Source organism: Rhinolophus sinicus, linkage group LG10 (assembly GCF_036562045.2).
Source record: "Rhinolophus sinicus isolate RSC01 linkage group LG10, ASM3656204v1, whole genome shotgun sequence".
Taxonomy (NCBI): Eukaryota; Metazoa; Chordata; class Mammalia; order Chiroptera; family Rhinolophidae; genus Rhinolophus; species Rhinolophus sinicus.
Genome location: NC_133759.1, coordinates 89585228 through 89608789, shown reverse-complemented (window position 1 = coordinate 89608789; position 23562 = coordinate 89585228). Strand labels below are relative to the sequence as shown.

The 23562-nt window shown below is 53.3% G+C and overlaps 1 protein-coding gene across 6 annotated transcripts in view; it reads right to left on the bottom strand.

Moving 5' to 3' along the window:
- The window catches only part of SYNPO (synaptopodin), a 36098-nt gene extending 15985 nt beyond the window's left edge, over positions 1 to 20113 (bottom strand). Inside the window, exons 1-2 of one of the 6 annotated variants that reach the window (XM_074313785.1) lie at positions 13622 to 14087; positions 8195 to 8334 (exon numbers count right to left, since the gene is read on the bottom strand). Coding sequence is in view for 1 of the 6 variants with exons in the window: in XM_019734373.2 (XP_019589932.2) it covers positions 19469 to 19868 (400 nt within the window). In the remaining 5 variants the exon portion in view is untranslated. Of the gene's footprint in view, positions 1 to 685; positions 827 to 8194; positions 8335 to 12906; positions 13147 to 13621; positions 14088 to 19468 lie in introns of those variants that run through there. The other 5 variants (XM_019734373.2, XM_074313784.1, XM_074313786.1 and 2 more) reach the window with 5 other exon arrangements.
- Between the last annotated feature and the right edge of the window lie 3449 nt (positions 20114 to 23562).

The window sequence follows — 23562 nt, the reverse complement described above, 5'->3', positions numbered from 1 at the left end:
TGCCTCCACTGTGGGGTTTGCACAGACACCTCCAACGGGAGCCCTTCTTTGTTTCACATCCTTTCTGTATGCTCCAGCCTGCCCACCTAACTCGGATGCTACGATCCCCTCCAAAAAGCCTCCCCCGACCCACCAGTATTTTATATGTACCACTCAATAACCTCTTTACTTTGCACTTTATTCATTTTAGTGAGAGTTACCCTTTGGGGCACGCTTGCCACATGCCAGGCCCTTGCTTCATTTACGGCAACCCAAGAGGTCAGCAGGACCCTCATTTCCGTATTGGAGAAGAAGTGCTCAGAGGGGTGAAGTGACTTGCTCAAGGGGGCACAGCTAGTCAGAGGCACAGTTGGCATTCAAACCCAGGGTGGCCCAGGGTCAAGTCCAGGGCCCATCACTTGGGCCACACTGCCCCCTCCCAATGTCTTGCTTTGCAGCAATCGGGGTTTGGATCTACTTTCTCCTCACAGGCTGCCAGAGGCTCGGGGGCAGGGGCGCGGTGTTCCTCCCTGAGCCCCCACACCTTCGGCAGTGCTCACAGAATAGTGAAGTTGATGAGGACGACAGTCGCCAACATGTGAGGAGCACCAGACACTAACTAACGGTTCGCACCAGGCTAACTAACGGTTTCGCATGTATTTTCTCATTGAATCCTCACAGCAGCTCATAAGGGAGGCTCCCTTACCTGTTTGCCAGAGGAGGAAAATGAGATCCCGAGAATTAGTGAACTCACCCCAGGTCCTACAGTCAGCAACGGGCAGACAGAGTGGAGTTACCGCCGGGAGTCTGACTGATCCCAAGCCTGGGCACCTCCTCCTAAAGAGCTCTGCCCACAGAGCACACTCACGTTCCCCACCCACTGTCCCAGGCCCAGCCCAACTGCCATTTCCTCCAGAAAGCCCTCATCAGTCCATCCAGACTCCTAAGTCAGTGCTCCTCCCCTTCTCAACCTTGCCCAGGAGCATCAGAGCAGGAAGACTAACTACTGCAGAAAAAAGAAAGCTCAGAAACCACGACTGGAGGGGAAGGAGGCTGGGCCTGACCCAACTCCTGCTATCTGCCTGCGGGCAGCGAGTTGGGATCAGGCAGAGCAGGATGGGTGTGTTGGGGGGAACCTAAGACAGGGCTTCTAAGTTGGTTTGGGCCTTGGCTGGCAGTTCTCCCTGCGGCCCCACTGTGGGCTGACCAGGCCCTGCTGTGGGGTCGACCTCTTCCAGGGGCCAGGCACCACCACTTCCCTCCTGCCTTTTCTACCGGCCTAAATACTAATCTACTATTTGATTTTCAGGGACTTGGAAATGGTGACCCAGAGAGGGGCAGGCTCAGCCCCAGTTGTACAGCAAACTGGCAAGGGTTGGTTCACCGAGAGCCAAGCTCGCAGCCAGGCTCCCACCTCGCAGTCCAGCCCTGCTAAGCCAGGCCTGCCCCCTAAGCCTTCTTACTGCCTCAGCCTCCAATATCCCAGCCCCAGGAGCCTTGGATGCACAGAAAGGACGGCCACACCCTCCCTTCCAAAGGAAACACTTAATCCAGGAGACAAAAAGGTGACGAACCAGGGCGGGGGAGTGCCGGTTTCCCCTAAACTGTGCCTTTGTTAGGGGAAGGGCTGGGCCTAGGTCATTTCTGGGTCCCCAGCCCCCAGCCCAGGCTACTCTGGGGCCCCTGCAAAGATGTAGCTCGTCCTCTTGGCCCTGTCGTAGCCTGGGGCAGCAGCTGGTCTCCATCCTCTGTAAATGCCCGACTCAGCAGAGGCCATCACTCCCAGAGGTTTAATAAGTGTGGAGTAGATAAATGACTGAAGGAGGAGACTCCCACAGTCCAAAGCCACCTTCACCTTTTGTTCCACCGTTCCTCCCGGCCGACGAATTCTAGAGTCGTCTAGATCCCAGATATGTCTAGATTCTAGATCAGTGATCTAGAGGGTGGTTCCTGGGGGGCAGGGGGAGAAGGAAGGAGAGAGGGAGCAACAAGTCGGTGGGTGAACAGGGAGATGAACTAGCACATCACAGTGTTAGACCTGAGAGCAGAATATTCTACTAGGTGCCAGGAGAATATAGAGCCTAAGAGTGAGATGAATTAGGATGAAGCAATCTGGGAAATATTCCTGGAGGGGGTGGCATGTGCTCTAGGTCTTGAAAGATGGAGATGCGGAGGCATTCCAAGCAATGGGACAGCCCAGCAGAGGCTGGAAGGCTCAGGGCAATCCCACCCCACTCCCCTACTCACACCCCACCCATACCCCAAATCAAGACCAGGTGGACAGGAAGGCACCTTTGCCAGGGGAGCACACCTGGTGGGCTTGCCCAGAGGCTGAGGGTGAATGGATTGGTCCAAGTAGAATTCCATAGGAGCTATGAAATTACAAGGCTCATGCCCAGAGGCCAGAGGCACTGAGGTGTCTGCCGTGGGCCTCTGGGTGGGTTACATAACTGCCCAACTGCCAGGGCCACATATTCAGCCAGGACCCTCTACTACCGCAGCCTCTGCAGCCTCCGCCATCTGTCTCCGCGGCTTCCCTCTTACAGACGAGGCCGCCCAGCAGCCGAAAGCGAAAGCCAGCGCCCTGTGGTAAATTCCCCACATTCCTTCCTCACAGAAAAATAAATAACTTGGGAGGAAAAAACGCAGGAGGAATGGTAATGACGTCCCAAGCACGCTGGAATCGCAGCGCTGCTGGCGAACAGCGAACAGCGGAGGGATCCGTCCTGGGCTGAGGCTGTGTCGTTGCTGCTTCTGCCCAGGAGGGGTCCTCACCCACGGGGCTCGCAGCCCCTCGGGGCGCCTCCAGGCTGTGCTCGTTAGCTCCGGATCCCAGGCTCCCTGGCACCTGCCAAAGAAGGCCTGAGAATCCACCCCTAGGCCATGGCAGGTGGCCTACGCCAGGCAAACTTGTCAGGGGCCAGGTGCACTTCATTTTTATTATTCAGGTTGCTGTTTACTGAACGCTTCTTATTTTCCAGGTGTTCAGTTTAAGTATTATTATTTCATGTTGTTTTATTTTATCTTCTCAAACTGTGAACTGGGAGTACTGTTATACCCATTGTACAGATGACAAAACCGAGGCTCAGAAAGGTTTTGCGATTTGCCAAGGTTATTTGGCCAGTGGGTGGTCAGCGGTCTCCCCTTCCGCATCTCACTCTCATGTCCATTCAGCCCACTTGCCCTCCCCCAGACAGCCCTCCTTTACTGAATCCAACCAGAGGTGCTGGCTATTCCCTTCACAGGTCTCGCTCAACAAGGCACCCTGTGCAACCTTTAGTAAATCACTTCCCTCTGAGTGCCAACTTCCTCATTGGTAAAACAAGGATGATAAAATCTGCTTTCCAGAGCTGCTGCTGAGTAAATGAGATGCAGAAATGATTTCTGTAGTATAATAATAGCACTGTGCACACCTGAGAGGGATTTAACTCAGCCTTTTTGCACAAAACGCATCTCTGCATAACTCTACCAGGCTAGGGCTCTGTCTGTCTCCCTCCCTTCTCCAGCCCTCTCTGGGTCTGGTCTCACTCTCCTGCTTACCATTAGGCACAGCTCAACCTCCCTCACCTTCAGCCCCTCACCTCCCCAGCATCTTCTGCAAGGGGACCCCAGTGCCAACCTCTAGCCAATGTGCTGTAGCAGAGGGAAGTGAGTTTGAATCCCAGGTCTGTCTCTTGCTCGATGTGAGTGCCCAGGCTCCCTTGGAGCAGTCCCCAGGTCCGAGACTCTTGGGAGGAACGTGCAGCTGAGGCTGGCTCCTACCACTCGGTACACAGCCCTGCAGCCAGGAGGGCACCGAGGCCCTGGGTGTGCCAGAAGCTGCTGACCCGGCCATGCTCCCCAAGCCATTCACCAATTACCAGGCATATTTGGCTCTCCTCCAGCAGGAGTCTCTTGCTGGAGGAGAGGCTGAATTATCCAGTCTCGCCCTCCCTCTGTCCCTCAAACTGCAAAAGAAAAAGACAGGAGATCAGAAGATTTGGTTCCAGTGTCTGTCCTGTCACAATTTGGGTGAGACATTGGACTAGTTCCTGACCCACTCTGGACTTTAGTTTGTTCATGTGTCCTAAGAAGGGACAGGACTGGCCAGTGATTCCAAGAGGGTGATGCCCCCACACCTCTAGTGGAAGCAAAAGGATTTAGGTGGTACCCTGATAATTAAAATCTTAATAATTATGTACATTTCACATGTGTATTGGAAAATTAGTATAACAAACACACCAAACCTGTGAAATGTATAGTACTGCTTAGGAAGAGGTAAAAGTAGGTATTTCAGTAACGAAAGTTAGACAATTTAAAGAAAATAAGTATAGGGGAGGCATGGACTCATTCATTCAACTATTTATTGCACACCAACTAAGGGCCAGGCACTATTCACAGCCATGAAGGGGAAACAGACAAAAATCTCTACTTGCATTCTAATAGGGAGCAAGACAATAAATATATGCGTAACTAGACAAGTAAGTCAGATGGTAAATGCTACAGAGAAAACTAAAGCAGGGATGGGAGTGGTTGCAAAGATAAATACAGTAATCAAAGTAGATGTCACTGAGAAGTCACATCTGAGTAAAGAAGTGAAGAAGGTGAGGGGTGGGGGAAGCATGTATGTGCCCAGGGAAAGAGCGACCAGGCAGAGGGAACAGCGAGTGCTAAGGTCTGGAGGCAGGCTCACACCTGGCAGGTCTGAGGCTGGGACGCATAATATGCAGGTGGGACACAAATGAAGAAAACAGGTTCTCTAGTGGCCCATCTACCTCTGCCCTTTGGGATCTCAGGGAATCCCTGCCTTGCAACCATTTGTACACACACATACACACACACACACACACACACACACACACACACAGACACCCTGCAACACACGTGTTCTCAATAGCTTCTCACTGTAGCAGCACCTCCTCCCTTGCACACACACACACCCACACAGAGCTGCTGCTTGCTTTACACCTGCACCTGAAGTAGAGTGTGCACGTGCGCACACACAGAGAGCAGAACCCACACGAGAATGTGTACACGCTGAACACCTGCAGGTAGGCACGTGGACACACAGGTACTCAGGGGGCAGACAGGCATGGATGCGCCTGCACCTTGTGGGCGGGCACAGGTGTCTCCCTCCCGCCAGCCTGCCCTGTCTCTAGGTCATGGAGTTACCGGACAACCCTTGCCTGGAGGGCACATGCTACTGGAGAATGGCGAGAGCACCACCAATGGTGTGCTTTCAAATTCACCTCCTCAGCATCTCTGCACCTCAGTCATGGCTTCCCTTTTCCAGGGGTACATTCAAATCTGCCACCTGGTGCTCCAGTGGCCCAGGGGATCATGATGCTGTGGGGAATGTCCCCTTTTCTCCTGCTGCTGCAATTAAACAGATAAACCAGGCAAGGTGCTGGCACAGCTCTGTCAATGTGACCAGCCGCTACCAGCATCACCACATGTCCCAGCATCCACACCCCTGGTGTCATCCCTTCCCGATACTGGGGGCAGCTGAAGAGTAGGAGGAAAGGGCCGGGCTGGGAGCTGCAGGCTGGACTGGGAGCGCCAACTCATTGTGAGGCCTCCGGCAAGTCCCAACCCCTCTCTGGCTCAGGTCCAAAGCTGGCCGTGCTGCAGAATCCCTCAGGGAGTGTCCAAAATGCAGATTTTTGGGCTCCTTGGGCCTTCTCTCCTTGTGCCATATGGTTCTGACCTCCAGCCCACAGTGTCCGTATCCTTTCCTTCCAGGTTGACAGAAACTCTGGACATACATGACTTCTCCAGTAACTCGGGGTTCACAGAGAAGGGGAAAACCTCCAGCAGTTAGTGTCCTTCCAGCCATAAGGGCCTCCTCACTGGGCAGCGCAGGGGATTCCCAAAGTCCCAGCACTCCATCTGCCATTTGATCTGAAATGGTCTTTCCGTTCTAGCCTGAGTTCAAGGTCCAGCTGAGAAGATCACTGCCTATGGTGACCTTCAGCAAGCCTTGTGTGTGCTGAGCCTCAGTTTCCTCTTCTGTAAGTCTCCTAACTGCTACCCTGCAGGGTGCTTGTGAGGATCAGGTCTCATGTGTGCAAAGTACCCAGCATCAGGTCTGGCACATACACTCCTGCGATGATGGAGCAGCATTACTCACAGACTAAAATGTGAGCTCCTGAAAGGCAAGAGTCCCGTCTCATTCATCAGGTCACCCACACCGACCACATGCAATATGTGCTCAATAAATATGCGCGGATCAATGAAGAAAGGACATCAGCAAAGCAACTCTCTCCTCTTCCTAGCTTACCGTCGTATTTCATGACCCATTTCCTCACCCAGGCTGGAGGCACTGAGCGGGAATGGCCAGGGCCGGAAGGGATGGGTTATGGTACCTGGGAAGTGCCCTCCCATCTGCCAAGGCAGTGACGAAGGCCGCCCAGGGAGAGCCATGTTCTGAGTGCCCTGAATGTAATCCTGTTGACTCAGAGGCATAAATTATGTACTAGCATGTTCTCTTCTTGCCACCCTGTCACGCTAAGAATAGCACCGGCTCCCCTTTCGGGATTCCATGGAGAAGAGAGCAGGGCACCAAGATGGGGACAAGCAGGGAAAGACATGCTAGGCTGTGCACTGGCAAGCTCCCTCCTTCCAAGTCCATCTTTCCAAACCCATGAGACCGAGGACCCTGGAGGTCAGAGCTGAAACGCCTTAGAAGTTCCTGGTCAGGAACTCTCAAGTGATAAGTTACACCCCTGCACCTTCTTCCACCAGAACTGTTTTTTCTTTTCCTCCTCCCTCCTGATGCCCATTCTAATAAAGCCCGGTCCTTGAACCCACCCTTCACCTTCCTCCCTCTCCCTCTTCATGTGATGAATAAGTACAGAGTGGGCTCCCCTTTACATGTTTCATATGTGAAAGTTTGGAGGGAGAGGGAGATTCTATAGTTTTTATTTTGATTTTTTGTTAAGTTTAAAAATGACCTAGAACAGTGCTTCTTCTATTGTAATGTGCATAGTAATTACTCAGGGATGTTGTTAAATTGCATTCTGATTCAGGAAGTCTGGGGGGGGCCTGAGAGTCTGTATTTCTAAGAAGCTCCTCGATGATGCTGATATTGCATCCATGGGCCATACAATGAGGATAGAAAAACTAGCATATTTCTCTATAACACAGAAGGAGAAACTGAGGTCCAAAGAGGGAAAGGGATGTGCCCTCCTGATTCCTCCTAGGGGGGCTTTGGGGTTGCATGGAGGTGGCTGGAGTGGAGTAGAGGACAGGCAACAGTTATAAGCAGTGGGAGTTAGTCCAGGCCTTCATTCAGCCCGAAGCTCAACCTCCTGGGGTCCACAGGCCCCCACAAGGAATAAGAGGAAATAAGAATGCACCTTAACAGAGGCACTCAGCATGAGTGACTGCAGCCTCCTGCCCAAGAGCATGTCCTCACCAGCTTGCATTTGAGACCTAAAGGACCCAAACCCTTCTGGAAGGTGGGATGTAACAGCTGGCCATGAAAATGCAAACAAGATCCAGGGAGAGGAAGAGATGGCCTGAGCACTCTGCATTCAGTCCTCAGAGAAGTGGCTGGGGAAGTGCAAAGGGGCCCATTGGCAGCATTATGAGGATGGGCATTGGAGGGAAAGGAAAAGAAAGGAGGCAAGACCAGCCTCCCACGCCAGCACCAGGAACAGCTCCTCCTTCCTAGGACACGCCTCAAACTCCTTCACAGGCTCCAGGCCCTGCGTGACAGCCCCACTGTCCCTTCGCCGATGCTGCAGCTCTCTTCAGGATGCTTCCCCCTCCAGCCATGCTGGCTCTCCTTCAAGTGCTCAGAAAGGGCCAAACCCTTCTCACCTCAGGGCCTTTGCACTGGCTGCTGCTTTTGCCTAGACCCCCTTCTCCCCTCAGCCTTCTGCTTTCCCTTTCTGACCACACTTCTCCACCCTTCAGATCTATTTACAGGTCTCAGGGAGGGCTTACCTGCCCTCGGAGGTCACATTCCAATGCCACAGCGCCCTCTGCCTCTCCTCCAAACTTTCATTAGATTTGTAATTCCGTCACTATTTGTTGTAGCATCAGTCTGCCATGCCTGATGGTGAGCAGCCCCCGTAGGGCAGGAACCTTGGCTGTCATTTCTCTGCTGTGTCCCTGCCCCCAGCCATAGCTCAATAAACATTTGTTGACTGAATGAGGGAATAAATGAATAAAAGCACTGCTCATGTTACTACTGCAAAGCCTTCACCTCCATGGTTCCAAGTGACCTTACCTTACCCTGGAGGAGTTGTACAGAACTGGGATTTGCAAGATTATCTGGGCATATAGCCTTCTGTTCTCTACACTCCAGCCGAGTGGACTTTACAGTCACGTGAGCTCTCTGAATGGGGTCTCCAGCACTGTTGGTTGGGTCTAGACGAGAGGTGGAATCAGAAAGGCTCTGAAAGCTGCAAAGAACTTTAACTGGGAGCACTCTGCCCATGTTGGAGGCTCAGAGGGGGAAATGGCCTTATTCAAGGCCACACAGTCAGTGTGTGGTGATGCCAGACCCCCCTGGCACAGCTTAAAGCCAACAGCTGAGCTTCAGGCCCACCCAGGCACAGTGAGGGCACCATCTGCCTGGAGGCTGGGCAGGGGTGGAGATGGGAGAGGAGAGGTGGCTGGGAGCATTCAGCCTCAGGCACAGAGCCAGGGTGGGGTGGGCGGGGCCCCCAGCAGGAGCCTTGACTGAGGCCTGGCAGCTGGGCACGGGGGAGCCAACTGGCACAGGCTAGGTGGTAGCATGCTTGCTCCCCGTGCGCGTGACAGTCTATTTTTTAATCAGCACCCTTCCCATCCCCCAACTCCATGTGCCCTCCCAAAGGGACCCATGACAGAAATCGTGTCCTGGCTGAGACCAGGCCCACCTTGGGGATCGGAGAGAGGGTCCCCAAGTCCCACCTCCCCCATGGTACCCACAAGTACTACGCAGTCCAGGGGCAGGACAGGAGACCCAGGGAGGAAGGGGGCCCTCTGCCTGTGACCTTGGGCCTGTCTCTGGACTCCCTGACCTCAGTTTCCCCCATCTATACAGTGATGGGAGGCATGCCAGACTCCATGTGAGGTCATAACAACTCAGACTCTTGGGATCCACTCAAGCTCCACAACACTAATGATGCCCACTCGCCAGGCCCTGGCAGAACCTCCCATGCCCACACGTGATCCTCCCTGACCTACTCCCAGGGGAGGCGGGGAGGGGAAGAAAAGAGACTGAGCTGGCTCAAGGGCCAACCTCAGAACCCCAGAATGCAGACCAGTGAGGCTCCTCCCTCCGGGACCTGAGGGACAGGGACGAGGAGGATCAAAGAGGAGTGCTGTGTGCTCTCAAGCAGGTGGTTTGGTCCCTTTGCGCCTCTGGCACTGCATCTAAAGCAGGAGAGACCGTGCTGTGTAGTCGTAGTTAAAGCTTACAGGCCTTGGGTTCTGACTGCCTGGGTTTGAATCTGGCCACTTACCAGCTGTGTGACCTTGGGAAGTTCACTTAACCTCTCTATGCCTCTGTTTCCCATCTGTAAAATGCTGATAATGACAGTACTTATTTCATGGACTTGTTGACATCTAAAGAACTTAGACACCCCTGGCACATAGTAATAAATAACCGTAAACATTAATGATTTTTCCAGAACACTGGTTCTTACCGTTTGAACACTCTTAATCTCTAAGAGATGTTATTCCAAAGGATAAATGCAAGTCTCAGGTCAGCCGACTCTCCTGTCTGTGGGGGTCATCCAACCCGCCCCTTCCTAATCCACCCTGGTGATAGCCCATCCTGCTGACCCCATGTTTTTGGAGTCTGTTGAGCTCTTTCACACCCATGACCCCTCATATCCTTCCTAGCCCGTTTTCACAGAAGCTCAGAACAGAAGCCTGAGCCCCAGAGGAAGCAAATAATTTATCCAAGACCACCAGCCCATTAGCTAAGATTCAAGGTTCAAGTACCAGTTCCTGGAGCACGGACCAGGCCTATTTCCACTATGCTGTGCTCACCATCCAACCATCAAACCTGTTCCTGGCCAAACATCAAAAAGTAATTTATACTGAGATAGGAGTCTTGAGCGAGTGTCCGTCTCCTCAAGGGCTTCTATTTTAACAGAGATCAAAACGTGATAATCCTATTTGATAAGTAATAGTTATTTTTAGCATGTATCATCTCATTTAATTTTGAGAACAACAGTGCAAGATAGGGTCCATTATTGTTTCTATCTTGTAGATGAGGACACAGACGCCTAGAGAGGTTATATAACATGCTCAAGCTCCCCCAGCTAGCCAGGAGGACAACGGAGGGGCCCAACCACAGAATCTACGTCTCGGTCATGCAGGAAGCAGGTAACACAGGAGTGGACTGAATTTCGCTCCATCTACAGCAGCCCTGGGAGGAGGGCCAGGGTAGGGTAGGGTCACACAGTACTATACAATCCTGCCTCAGCAAGTGGAAAAGATGAAGCTAGGATGGTGGAATTTCAGGCAGTAGCCAGTTGGTAAAGATTTCATTCTGGAGAGAGAGGGCTTTTGTAAGCCTCTGGAATTACAGAGCCTGGAGGCTATCCCCACATTGACTCCTCTGGGTAGCGAGCCCCAGTGTCCAGGGAGAGTTCACAAAGGACTCTGAGCTCACATACACTGGCCTAACTCAACAGAGCCCAGCCACCCATCTGACCAGATCAAGGCCCCAGGCTCCTATGGGTCTGCAGCCTGAAGCTGTAAGGGATAAAGGCATTTTCATAATCACAGCCAATGCTCACCCCTCCTCCCCCCCACACACACATGCAGCTCCTAGTTTAGACCTTTCACCATCCTCTGAAACACGCTTCCTCCCAACCAAATCCCTCCCATTCTAGATCTAAGTTCTGATCATGTCTCCTCTATGAAACTAGCCATGACCACACCTTCAGATAACATTCAGGTCTCTGCTCCAATGTCACCTACAAAGAGAGGCCTTCCCTAACCACCAACACAAAGTAGCCCCTCTAATTGCTCTCCATCTTAGCAGCATGGCTTACTTTTATTCATGCTACTTTTATCTATAATTACCTTGATGGTTTCTTTGCTTCCCTTTTTCTCGCCTATCTTCCCAATTAAAATGCAAGCTCCTTGAGGGCAGGGACCTGACTGTAATCCCAATGCCTTAGGACCCATCCCACCCCACTGCTAGCCAGGGACACTGAGATCCACAGAGAGCAAGAGATTCACCCAAAGTCATACAGCAAGCAAGTGGCAGAGGTTGCCCTAGCACCTAGCTCTGTACTGCGCCAGGGCACTTGGCCCGTCCCCATCCCCACTCCAGTTGACCCTCTGTTGGCTTATCTTGTGTCTGCCTCCCCACTGCAGTGGGGACCACAGCCTGGAAGTCCTCGACAACAGCACCCCTCCACTTCCCCAGGGGCCCATGGTGCCCCAATCTGGGCAGCCCTCCCTGCTTCCCCCTCAGTTCCTCCCTTCCTGGCATCAGCAGCTCCGATGAGCTCATGTCTGGAAGCCTGGGAGCTGCCCTGAAGGGATAGGTGCCTCCCAGGCCAGGCCCTTAGGCCTAGAGGTGTGTTCAACCTTGTGGGATGACAGCCCTGGCAGGTGGAGGGAGCGTGCTAACCCCTGCCCAACTCACCTCCCAGAACTGTGAAATGGGCTCAGGGGGTTACATGTCAACAGTTGAGCAGGGGCACAATGGGGGGAGGGGTGTGTGTGTGTGTGTGTGTGTGTGTGTGTGTGGAAGAGACAGAGAGAAGGCTCCTGCCATATGTGCTCCATCCCGCTTATCAAGGAGCTGCTCTCTTTTAAGGACAGGGTTCTGCTGCCTTCTACTCCCAGAATCACCCCAGGCAAATCTCTCCCCATCCCTAGCCTCAGTCTCCCCAACTCTAAAATGGGGAGATGAGATAAAATGCTGACTAAAGAGGCTAGGGCTCAGTTGGGAACCAGGCGCCTGAATGCCAGAGGATCTTTTTCTTCTTTTTCCTCTTTTTATCTTAGGGGAAGGGCAACAGCTAACAAGGGAGGGAAGGAGTTAAAGGCCTCATTTTAACCATGTAAATGCTGATTCCAACCACAGCTTAATTTAGTTACTAGTTTGGGAGGTGGGGGGAGGGGGTAGTTGGCTCATGGTCTGCAAAGTGGGGGCCAGCCTGAAAAGTGGTAATTGGGAACCAGGTGGCACAGCAGCAAACAGTTTGTTTTGGGGAAGTTCTCTGAATATCAAACTAGAGTGATCCTAGCCCATGCTCCTCATTGTACACATGGGGAAACAGGACCAGAGAGGAGGAACCAACCCTACGTCTCATACAGAGACAGAGGCACGGGACCCCCACACTGGACAAATACGGCATTTTCAATTCTGTTGAGAGTTCCTATTCCACTGCCTGAGGTCCGCGGTAAATTGTGGGAGGAGGAGGTCATCGGTTTGTTTGTGGCTCTGCTCCTAATACAGTGTGGGGCCAGGCTGACACCAGCAAGGCTTCCAGTTCCTTCCCCCAGAGTACCCTAGCCCCTCTGATCAGCATCCTGTCTCATCCTTGCAACGTGACAGGGGCGGGGCATCCTCGCACTGCCCCTACAGCCACCACCAGCACTGCTATCTCCAATGCACCCTGCCCACTCTCTCACTGGGAGTCAGAGGGCAGGGGGATTGCCCAAGATCACACAGCAAATTGGTTAATTCCAGTGCCACCTGCCACTCAGGGTAGGGTGCGGAGTGGGTCAGATGCAGCTTCCCTGCTCGCTCTTGTCCCTTCTAGACAACCCAGACATGAAACAGGCATGGGGGGGGTCGTCCCTGACCCTATTAAAAATAAGCCCATAAGTTGGGGTAGGAGGAAAGGAGATCTATTCCCCAGAGCCCACAGAGAGGTCTTATCAGGACCCTGGATGGGGCCCCCTGATTCCGCAGAGTAGCGGTTAGAAAGGAGCCTTCCCCCCTCCACTCACGGTCACCTATAGGGCCTCGATGCTCACCTGGCAAATGGGACAGGAGTATCCATGTTGTGAGAATTGGATGTACAGCCCTTAGGACAGTTCCCCATTTCCCCTAGGTGCTCAGCAAAGGCTTCGATTTCCCCAGGCGGGGCTTGGGCAAGTGGTCCCCCGTGGTCGTGGTCGGACAGTTCCGCGTCCTGCATGCCTCGCAGGCACAGCCAGACCCCGGCGCTAGTCGCCCCGCCCGCGGGAAGGGGGTGCGCGGGCCCAGCACACGCCGTTCTGCTGCCCCACAGGCGCCCATGTTGGTCAACCCCGCGCAGACTACAACCTTTCGTTTTCCTAAGTCCAGGCTGCCCGACCTTTCCCATAGCGGGCTGTGGGGCGCAGACCTCTGGCTGCTGCCCACCCGTGAGCCTGGGGCTGCTCAGTCCCCGATCGGCTTGCGGGTTGGGGCTAGTGAGCTGAAGCTCCCACGCAGCCCCTGGGAATAGCTTCCCGGCGTCGGGGAGTCCTGCGGCTCCTGAGCTGCTCCAGAGCTTCGAGATTTCTCGTCCCACCCTCCACCCCACCGTATAGATGGGGAAACTGAGGCCCAGAGTGTAGCAGCGACTTGGCCAAGGTCCCCCTGCGTGCGAGAACCGGAGCCCAGATGTGCCACTTCCACCTGGGCAGTGCCGGGTACCGCACAGGTGGGAAGAGGCGAGGTGCGCTCGGAGCCGGCACCCCTGCGGGGCCAGCGCCCCTCACTCACCTCCAACCTCCGCGCGTGCTTCCGGAGCTCACAGGCGCCGCCACCTACGCGCACCTGGCCGCGTCCGTCAGGGCGCCTCTCCCCGAGACCCCTGCCACCGCCGCCCCGCGCCGGGCGCCCCCTCCGCGCCACCGCCACAGCCACCTCCACCGCCTAGCGGGCTGCTCCGGGACCCGGAGCCGGGAAGGCTGGGCGGGTGGCAAGGCACGCTCCTGCCGCCCGCTCCCCGGGGCCCTAGCGCCGCCCCTCCGGCCTCGCCCAGCCCTCCGAGGTGCGATTCGCCCACCCCGCCCACGGGCTCGGCCTGCCGTCTTCCGGCGGGTCCCCTCTCTTTCCTCCCGCTGAGCTTCACTCTCTGCTGCCTGGTTATCTGCCTCTCTGTTTCCTCCTCATTTTTACATCTCTAGGTCGGTCCCTAAACCCTTCTGCTTTCTATTTCGCTCAGTTTCTTCATGTTTCTCCATCTATTTCATTTCCCCCTCTTTTCTTTATCCCTCCCACTACCCCTGCTAAATCTGTCTTTGTGATTCTGTCCCCATAACTGACACCATCTCCCACCTCCCCAGCCTGTTTCCTTTCAGACCTAGATGCAGTACCCTCAGACCCACCTTTCCCTCTTCTCAGCCCCACTACTAGAATAACTGTGGATCTTGGTAGAATTTAGGCAAATGGGGATTGAAGAAGGTTGTTGTCTCCCCAGCAGCCTGGGGTCATCCCCTGACTTAACTGGTGGGCGGGCAACAACAGCCGTGATGCTGTGTGTCCCTGTTGGGTTTCAGTTCCCCATCTTTTCATTGAACTAAACACCATTCAGACTGAGCTCACAGTGCCCCATGGCAGCCGTCAGTGTGCATCAGAATCTCATGGATGCTATTAAAAGTCGAGATTCCCACAATTCGGTGCCCCCTCCCCAGTGTAGGGGGGATGAGGTGGGCTAGGGAAGAGGACTGATAACAAGCACCCTTCACACTCCCAACAATTTGGAAACAAAACCACACTTGGAAAAATGCTGGCCTGGGTTTTTACCAAAGATTCCCTGGGTTCGAAGTACCCCACCCCTTCAACCAGGGTGGTTCCACTTTCATCATTTTTTTTTTTTTTTAAAGGAGGGTGCAGCTCACAGTGGCCCATGCAGAGATCGAACCTGCAACGTTGGTGGTATTCGCACCGCGTTCTAACCAACTGAGCTAACCAGCCACCCCTCATCTGTCTTTTATGTGAAGATTCTATGTTTAGATTTCTGCTAAAGGAAGTCAGAAATGTGCTGATGTGAGCCCACCCCACCTGAGGTTCTGTGAAATGCAGAGCTGCGGGTGGCCTGGTTTTGGGACATTTCCCTGTCCCCAGTGGGCAGGCTCAGAGTGCAGGAGGTCAGGTGACAGGGGACAAACAGTCCCTGGCTGCTCCTATCCCTCTGCTTGGCTTCATGGACCACAGAGCATTCCTCTGACCCTGTAGCTGCTCTTGTGCTGAGGCTGCCCCAGTGAGGGTAGGGGCGATTGGCTCAGGCAGGGTATTGCCTGCCCTGTGAGTCCATGCCTAGGAAAGTGGCTACAGCCCAGCCTGTGGGAAAGCAGGAAACAAACTGTGTGGGTGAGAGAGACAGAGAAGAGAAAGGCTAGGATTACTGTGTGGGTGGGTATAAAAGAGAAAGAGATGGGGAAAAGGAAGGAGCACAGAAAGTGGCTCGGGCTGCATGTAGGTGTGTGACAGTGGGTGTGTAAAAGTGGATATGCCTATAGAGGAAAATGTGTGCATGCAAGAGAGATTTCAAAGTGTAGGTGTGTCAGCAAGAGAAAAAGGAGAAAAGAACATGCTTTTAACTTGTATCTAAGGAGGGAATCTGTGTGCTTGTATGTTTCAGGTGGGATTGTAGCAATGTATGCACACCTGGTACACGTGAAAGTTAGTCATGCATGGGGGAGTCTGTGGGAGGGCGTGTGCCAATGTATGCCCCATGCTTGGATGTGTGACTGTCTAAGGGCATGCATAGGTGTGCACGTATGTGCAGATGTGAGTATACACGTGTTTGCATAAAAATATGGTGTGCATTCATCACGTTTGTTTACGTGTGTGTTTATGGGGGTGTGAGCATATATGTGGGAGTGCACGTGAGGTACATGTGAACCTGTGAACCCTGCTCCTCCACCATCGCCCTCCTCTTACAGTCATAGTGTGGGGGCGGGGGTGGGAGGAGGAGTGGGGGGTGCCCTGCCTTTTTGTGTGCCCTCTCCCACAGGCCTGAGGAGCAGGGGCCTTGTCCTTGGCCCAGGGACCACTGTCAGCTCTTGTCATGGGTGTGGATTCCTCTGCCTCAACTAGACAGACGTGGCCAGGGGCTCATCTGATAACCCAGATCCACACCCCCGTCCCCACCCAAGTGGCTCAAGCAGTGACCACTAGAGTTGGCAAGTCCTCCAAGTCCTATAGATGCCCTGATCCCCATTAACAAATGGCCTGGAGAGGAGAGAGGTGGCTCTCCCAAAGCCATGAGTGAAGGAGGGGCAGTGTAGTGTCCCAGGTCTCCCTGAGTGTCTCTAAGAGGGTGGAAAGGTGGCTTGCAAGAATCCCCCTCCATTCTCCAGAGACTGAACAACCTTTTCCCAGCCCCAGGTGGGTGGAAGAACAGAGCCTGCTGCCTCGTCTCCATGGAGACAAGGCAGTACAGAGGATGGTGGAAAGCAGGGGCCAGATCTCCCTGGGTTCAAATTTCAGCTCCTCCGCCCACAGGCCTGAGACTTTGACAAGTCACTTAAACTTCTTATGTCTTAGTTTCCTCATCTGTGAAACAGAGATAACAAAACTATGAACGTCCTAGGGTTATTTAGAGGATGAAACAAGTAACCCATACAAGGCATTTAGCATAGTACCTGGCAGCTGAACTGGGAGGCAGAAGAAGCTCTGGGTTCTAGATCTTGCTTTGCCACCCACTTACTGTGTGCCCTTGGACAAATTGCTTGCCTTGTCTGGACTTCAGAGTCTCCTATAAGATTATGTACACAGTAATCTCAATAAGTCCTTCCAGTTATGACCAGCTGACTTTGTGGAGAGGCCAGCTGTAGTGTAGGACTCTCTTGGTGAGCTGTGGACTAAGCAGTGCTAACTGAGGCCTGATTATGGGCCCTACATGACACCTTTCTTCCCACATATATTCTCCCAAATTGGCAGCAACTGACGGCAGGGAACTTGAACTGCTGCCCACCTCATCTCTCTGCATCCCGTGACCCTCGAGCCTGTCAAGGACCCCATTCTGCCCTGCTCAGCTGGTACTCAGGCCTTAGAGAAGTGGTACTGGTACCCACCCACCCCAAGGGGTGGGTGTCCAAAGCAGAAGATGTCATGACCCATACTTAAAGCTGCCAGGGAGCACTCAAGAGAGGCAGTTATAATTGCAGAAGGATGGGTGTAATTGTCTGAAGACGCTTATAATCCTCTGGCGGTAATGGGAGGAAGCTTTAAAAGGAAGCCCTAATCCACTAATAACCTGGCAGTTCCATAGACCTCTTCCCTCCGGATCTCCGGGCAGCGAGAAGGGACTCTGGCCACTCCCTTTCTCAAGGGAGCAGAAAGGCCAGTGCGGGCTCTAACCCAAGACCACCTGATTTCTACACTTCTGCAAGACCCAGCTTCCTTCCTGCTTTTACTTCTGAGAAGTCTTTCCTGCCCATTCTGTCCTCCTAAAGTCACTGTTTCCTCTGTCCTCTGTCCCTAGAAATGTTTAGGACAGAACTGGATAACCAACTGACTGGACATTTAAGTGAGGAATGAACCAGACTGTAAGGCAAGAAGAACACGATCATAGTCTCAGTTCCAACACTGATTATGTAACTTTGGACAAGGGACTTCAGTCTCTGAGCCTCAGTTGCCTCACCTGTGCAATGGGTAGAATACCTGCATTGAAAGAGTATAGTAAGATCAACGAAATTGAGATACTATGAAATGACCTAGCTCCATGTGAGAAGCCAACAGGATTTACTAAATGTATTCCCTGCTTCTCCCCTCTCCATCCATAGTCTCTTCCACTCCACGTATCAGGAGACAAGACTCCCTTATAAATCCAGAATACAGTGGTAGTTCAGGGCAAAGCCCCCTATTAAAAAAAAACACGGTGGTTTATTGATATCTTAGCAGCTTGCTAGTCATGAGTCTTGGACAAATCAGTTATATTCTCTGAGCCTCACTCTTCTTATCTGTACATTGGAGATAATAACAGTATGTTCCTCATGAGGAGCATTATGAGATTAAATAAAATGACATATGTAAAGCTCTTAGCACAGTGGGCTTGGCACATAAGGGCTTAACAAGTAACAGTTGTTGTATTATTGAGCTGATGGTGAGCATTTTAATTATTATCAACACGTTCACATGCCTACCTAGATTATTCTAAAATCTCCAAAACACTGCCCCATCTGAAATCACTACAACCTCACAACAGCTCTATGAGGGAGACAGGATTCATATTTTTATTTCTTTCACAGATAAAGAAACTGAAGCTCACCAGGGAGAAGGGATTTCCTGGGTTTGGCTGGTTGGCATCGGTTCCAGAACCAACACCCATGTCACCTGACCCCCAGCCATCATGGTCTGTGAGAGGGGAAGGAAACAGGCACTGGGATTTTAGGCTCTACGGGAATTGAATTTGGGCTGACTCTGGGGTGAGAGCCCACCTCCAAGTTCAAGGCTACTGGGCCCTCCTGGGGTCCTTCTTCCTGCCCCAGATTCATTGAAGGCCCCTCCTTGCTCCTGCCCAGCTCCCTGTGTGACCCAAGCATGGTGGGGTGGAGGGGGTGGCTACTGGGGGTGGTCAGAGCCTGGAAAAGATTATTTCAGAAAAGAGAGTGGGCAGGATGGCTGGTGAGATGCCAACAAGGGCGTCAGCAATGCCTGCAGAGAAATGAAATGTCCCTGCAGTTTGCTGATGCACAAGGCCTCCCAGGCTGGTGTCCTCTGCATGCCCTGAGCCCCCAGGAGGTGCTGGCAGCGGCTCCTGCCTGAGCAAGCAGGGCCCGGCTTATGTCCTCCCATCTGGACCCACTTCAGTGTTTCCATGGGCCCAGCGGTGGAGGTGATTCAATGTGGGTTTCCCTGCTCTGCCAACTCCTGCCGCCTGTGAGAAAATTATCATTCCTTCCTTCCTTCCTTCCTTGTTTCTTTCCATCGGTGCAGTACACATGAAACTCTCCCCTACATGCTGTGGTTGGGTCCTCCCTGAAGCCCAGGTGATGTGGATCCTGCCCCTGCCGTTTCTAACAGTTGGGAAACCGAGGCCTGGGCGAGAAATGTGGGCCCAAATCAGCCACTGACGGGCCTAGTAACCTGGAGCACTTCTTCCTGACTCTGGGCCTCAGTTTTCCCACCTGTAAAATGAGGAGGTCCAATGAAGATCAAAGGCTTCCGTCTCTACTCGTAAGCTCCATGAGGGCACCAACCACATCGGCTTTGCCCAGTGCTGGGTTCCTAGCATCTCAAGTAGCTGGCACTCAGTATGTTCCAGGGGTGGTCCCGCCCCATCAGATGCTCGCACTCAATGGTCATTTGTTGCCACGAATTAATAAAGGGCAGACAAGAGTAAGAGAGGGCCTTTTTTCCAACCAAGCATGATAGCATGGCTTTCTCTCCCTGCCTTCTCACATGCCCTCTTTGGCAGAGAACAAAGTGGGCTTAGATGTGGTACAGCTGGAACTGCATGTAGCTTGTGTCTCCACAGCTGTGAATCTGGGCATGCCTGTGGGACTGTGATGGACTGTGAGGCCTCACGGGGAAAAATATGGTCAGGAGCCCCTGTGTTAAGGACCTGTGCAGTCCTCTGTGACTCTGGCAGTCCAGGGAAAAGGGGCGTGAGCTTACCTGGTTTCTGGGGAATCCTGGACCCTGAGCTGGGGCTGGGGCTCACTGTCATCACCTGCCGGGCCTTCACTATGTCCCAGGCCTGGCTGGTCCTGTTGTCATGCTGAGGTCCCCTTCGTGCCTCCCTGGAGCAGCTGGGTGGCTGGATGCCCAGAGCTTTGGGCAGCTCTGGTGCTCCTTGGGTGTCTCTGCAGGCAGAGTTGTCCCCACTTCTGCTGACCACTCTGTCCTCCTCCAAGTCCATGAGCCCTGCTTCCCCCTGCAGGCCCTCCTCGCCACCACTCTCCTCAGCCTCCAGGGCCAGACACCTGTAGTTCCCATCAGGGATCCGGAAGGTGCAGGGAGTAGGTCTGCCTTCGCTGGGTCCAAGGGGTGGAGATGGGAGGTGGGGGCCCAGCATGGCGCTGCCTCTTCTCAGCGATGCAGATAAGCTGGCGCCTGGGCTGGGGACTGGGCCACCTGCGGAAGCCCTGGTCTTTGCTTCTCTCCAGGCCTCCTCTGGCTTTCTGCAGCTTTTCCTTCCTCAGCCGACTCACAGGACAGGGGCTAGGTCCCACTGCAGGCCTTCCTGGGCTGGGTGGGCTGGTGGGCCCCCAAGCCTTCCTTCTTAACCTGTCTGGTCAGTGAGGCTTCCTTCAAGATGATCTGTTTGCATAGGGAGAAAAGAAACAGCATATGAGACAGCTCTTGGGTTGTTCTGGGTTGAATTCTGAGACCTGTCCACCTTAGGGTGGCCCTGAGAACTGGCTAGGGTTTGAGGTCCAGGTCCTCACATTCATGAGAAAGTCTCAAGCTTCAGTCACTTGACATTCCCAATTTTTGCTATATTGTTATGCCACTTGACACTTTATTTGCTTGATATTTTCCCGTAAATCAACTTTAAATAACTTACTTCTATTACTTTAGACTTAAGCAATAATTGCAGGAAAACCACAAGTATGTTGTGCTAAGTCGTTTTTTCCCAATACATATTAAATAAATATGTAGTTATTTAAAACTGTCTGGACACCGCCTAGAAAGAATTCTCTCACATGCCATCAAAGGTACATGAGCCACAGGAATCACAGGAATGGTGGGGCAGAGAGCACAAGACTGGGCACAGGGACCCCTGAGAAGGCTGTGCATCAAGGGAGATGGGCTTTGAGCTAGAATCCCAATTCTGCCACTTGTGTGATGGGCAGCAAGTCACGTGACCTCTCTGAGCCTCAGCTTCCCCATCTGTAAAATGGGAACTGTAGTATCTCCAACATAGTGTTGCCCTCAAGAGGAAGTGAGAAAATGCATACAGAGGACTCAGCACAGTTTATGAGATGTAGCTTAATACGCGTTGGCTATTCTTTCCTTCCACAAAAACGTCTTGCACTCCTATCACATTTCAGACACTATAAAAGGTATGGGGATACAGTGGGGATAAAGAAGATAGGGTACTGTGGCTCCTGAAGCCTTAAAATCTGGTGGCACGAGGAGCTGTGAATAACAGGGAGAATAATAACAACAGTATGACGATTTAGAAATGATAACTGCGATGATAATCCAGGAGGCTTCCTATAGGGATGTGAGGAGGGAATGGATGGGAGAGAAACTTGGGCGGAAGAACTGACTGGGCTGGGAGGCAGATGGAGAGTGGGTGTGGAGGAAGGGGGAGGAGTCTAGGATGCAGCTCTGGTGAGTGTGGTTTCGTGATTTCATTAATAGAGATCAGAAATAAATGGGAAGGAGCAGGTGTTCAAGGGAACAGGAAGATGAGTTTGATTTGGGATTTCCGGGGGAGATGAGAACAGTCAACTCCACGTGGGGGACTGGGGAGCAAGGGAGAGTTCCAGGCTGGAGACAAAGATCTGAAAATCATTTGTGGAGGCACAGGGCAGAGGGGGACGAGATGCCCCAGGATGGGCAGGGAGAGCTTAAGACAGGGCCCATGGCCAATTACACTTGGGAGGAAACCTTGGAATTTGCAAATCTTGATTCTACCACTACTTAGCCGTGTGAACTCCGGGGAGTGTGAACTCTCAGGATCTCACTTACCTGACTGCAAATGGGGAGAGAGAGCCCCACACAGGCACTGGCTGCCCCTGGGCAATGAGAATCCTGAGAATTGTGCAAGTCTGTGGATATTGGTGACCTCAGGGCCTGGGCTGACCTCAGCTGCTGTGGTACTTGACCTGGAGGCCATGCTTCCAACCCCAGGCAGGGTCAGGCATCCTCACCCCACCCCACCCCACCCCAACAGTCTGGGTCAAGGCCTCCACTTCTGCTTGGAGCTGTGCCAGGAGAGTCTGCTGGGCAAGAGGACAGATAAGCACATTACCAGGTCCTGAGGCAAATCAGCACCAGCCAGGGGAAGACAAACAGGTACTGGCATCAGAAAGCTCACAGGCACCTGTCACAGCAGCCTCAATGACAGAGAAGTCAGCACAAAGAAGCCAACCTTCTGTCCGGAGAAGAACGGGCATTCACGAGATTGAACATCTGTTCCATGTGGGTTATTCACTTAGGTTATCCAAAGAAACCCTTACAACAACCCGGTGAGAGAGGTACTATTGTTATTATCCCATTTCAGAGGTCAGGAAATTGAGGCTCGGAGAGGCCAAGTGACTTCTGGCCTAAATCACACAGCTAGGAAGCAACAGGGCCAGGATCTGACACCTTGCCCATGATGGTGGGCATAGAGACAGAGAAGAGATGGCTTCAGGACCTTATTACTCTCCAAATTCTTTCTCACTTACCGGCTGCTGCCAGATTTCTGTCACTAGAGTTTCAAAGAATCTTAGACTCTCACGAAGGGCCAGTAGCATTCTGAAGAGCTCTAATTGGCTGTGACCCTGGGTAGGTGCCTTCTGCACTTTGGAGTCAGTTCACCCAAAGGCACAATGGTGGGATTGAACCAGAGCATGCTGGGGGTCCTTCCAGTCCTGGCATTGCAGGATGCCATGATTCTAAGCACCGGGAGCCCCCCACCCCGCCACCTGCACCACCATAGGGCCAGGTGGCAGGAGGCAGAAGGAGTGGGCATGGGGAGCAGGGCTCCTCTGACGCCCTGCAGGGGCCTCGCCTCGCTCCATCCCTGCTTCTGTTTTGCTGTATTTGACAGTGGCCACGGTTTCCAGGAAAGAAGAGAGAGGCGGAAAAGTTAACTTTCCACCACCCACACAAATATTTTTGGCTGGCGTTGTCTTCATGCTGCCAAGCCAGGAGGGAGGGGTTGGCAGGAGCACTCCAATTCAAGTCTCCCTCCCAAGGAGGGAGGACTTCCAGCCCAGCCAGGGGTCCTGGGCACGCCCCATGTGGGCCTGAGGCCTGGAACACCCACCCTGCTCAGGAGCAGAAGGAGAGAGGTGGGGGTGAAGCCCAGATGGAGTTGGGGGTGGGGCTGGGGTGTCAGGACCCATAACAACGATGGCAGCTGCCACTTTCTGCTGAGCATCTGCTAGTGCTAAGCCACGCCCTTTACCTAACACTTCCTACGGGTCAGGTGCGAGTGCTGTCTAAAGATGGGGAAACTGAGGTGCAGAGAAGTAAATTCCACATCCAGGGTCAAATGGATGGTGAGTATAGAGCAGGATGTGAATTGAGCTGCTGGGCCCCATGCGCTCAGTGGCAGCAGACGGACCCTGGGGACGCCACAGCCCGGAGGCTGCAAGCTCAGGCATAGCACACCTGTCTGTGTGGGCACATCTTCATCGTGGGCAGCAGAGGGCCTGCCCCAGCCTCAGCAGAAATGGGAGTGGGGGTCCTCTGATGCCAGCGCCCCCAAATCCACACCCCGTATCTGGGCACAAGCTCTAGATGCCGAGCCCCAGCAAAGAGAGCTGATAGAATCCAGCCAACCCACTGTCCAAATCTCAGTGAGGGCGACTCTGAGCCTAGAACGGGGAAGGGCTCACCCAGGTGGCACAGCAAGTCACAGGTAGGCCTGGCGCTGGAACCCAGGAGCCCAGACACCTGCGCCAGCTCCCCCATAAGCCCTGCTCCCTCTGAGTGGACAGCCTCCCCCCTCTCCTCCCCTGACCTTCCATGAGTCCAGGCAGGGCCCCCAGGACCAGAGGCCTAACTGAGGGGCTGGAGGCAAGAAGACCAGGGCAGAAGATGTCGGC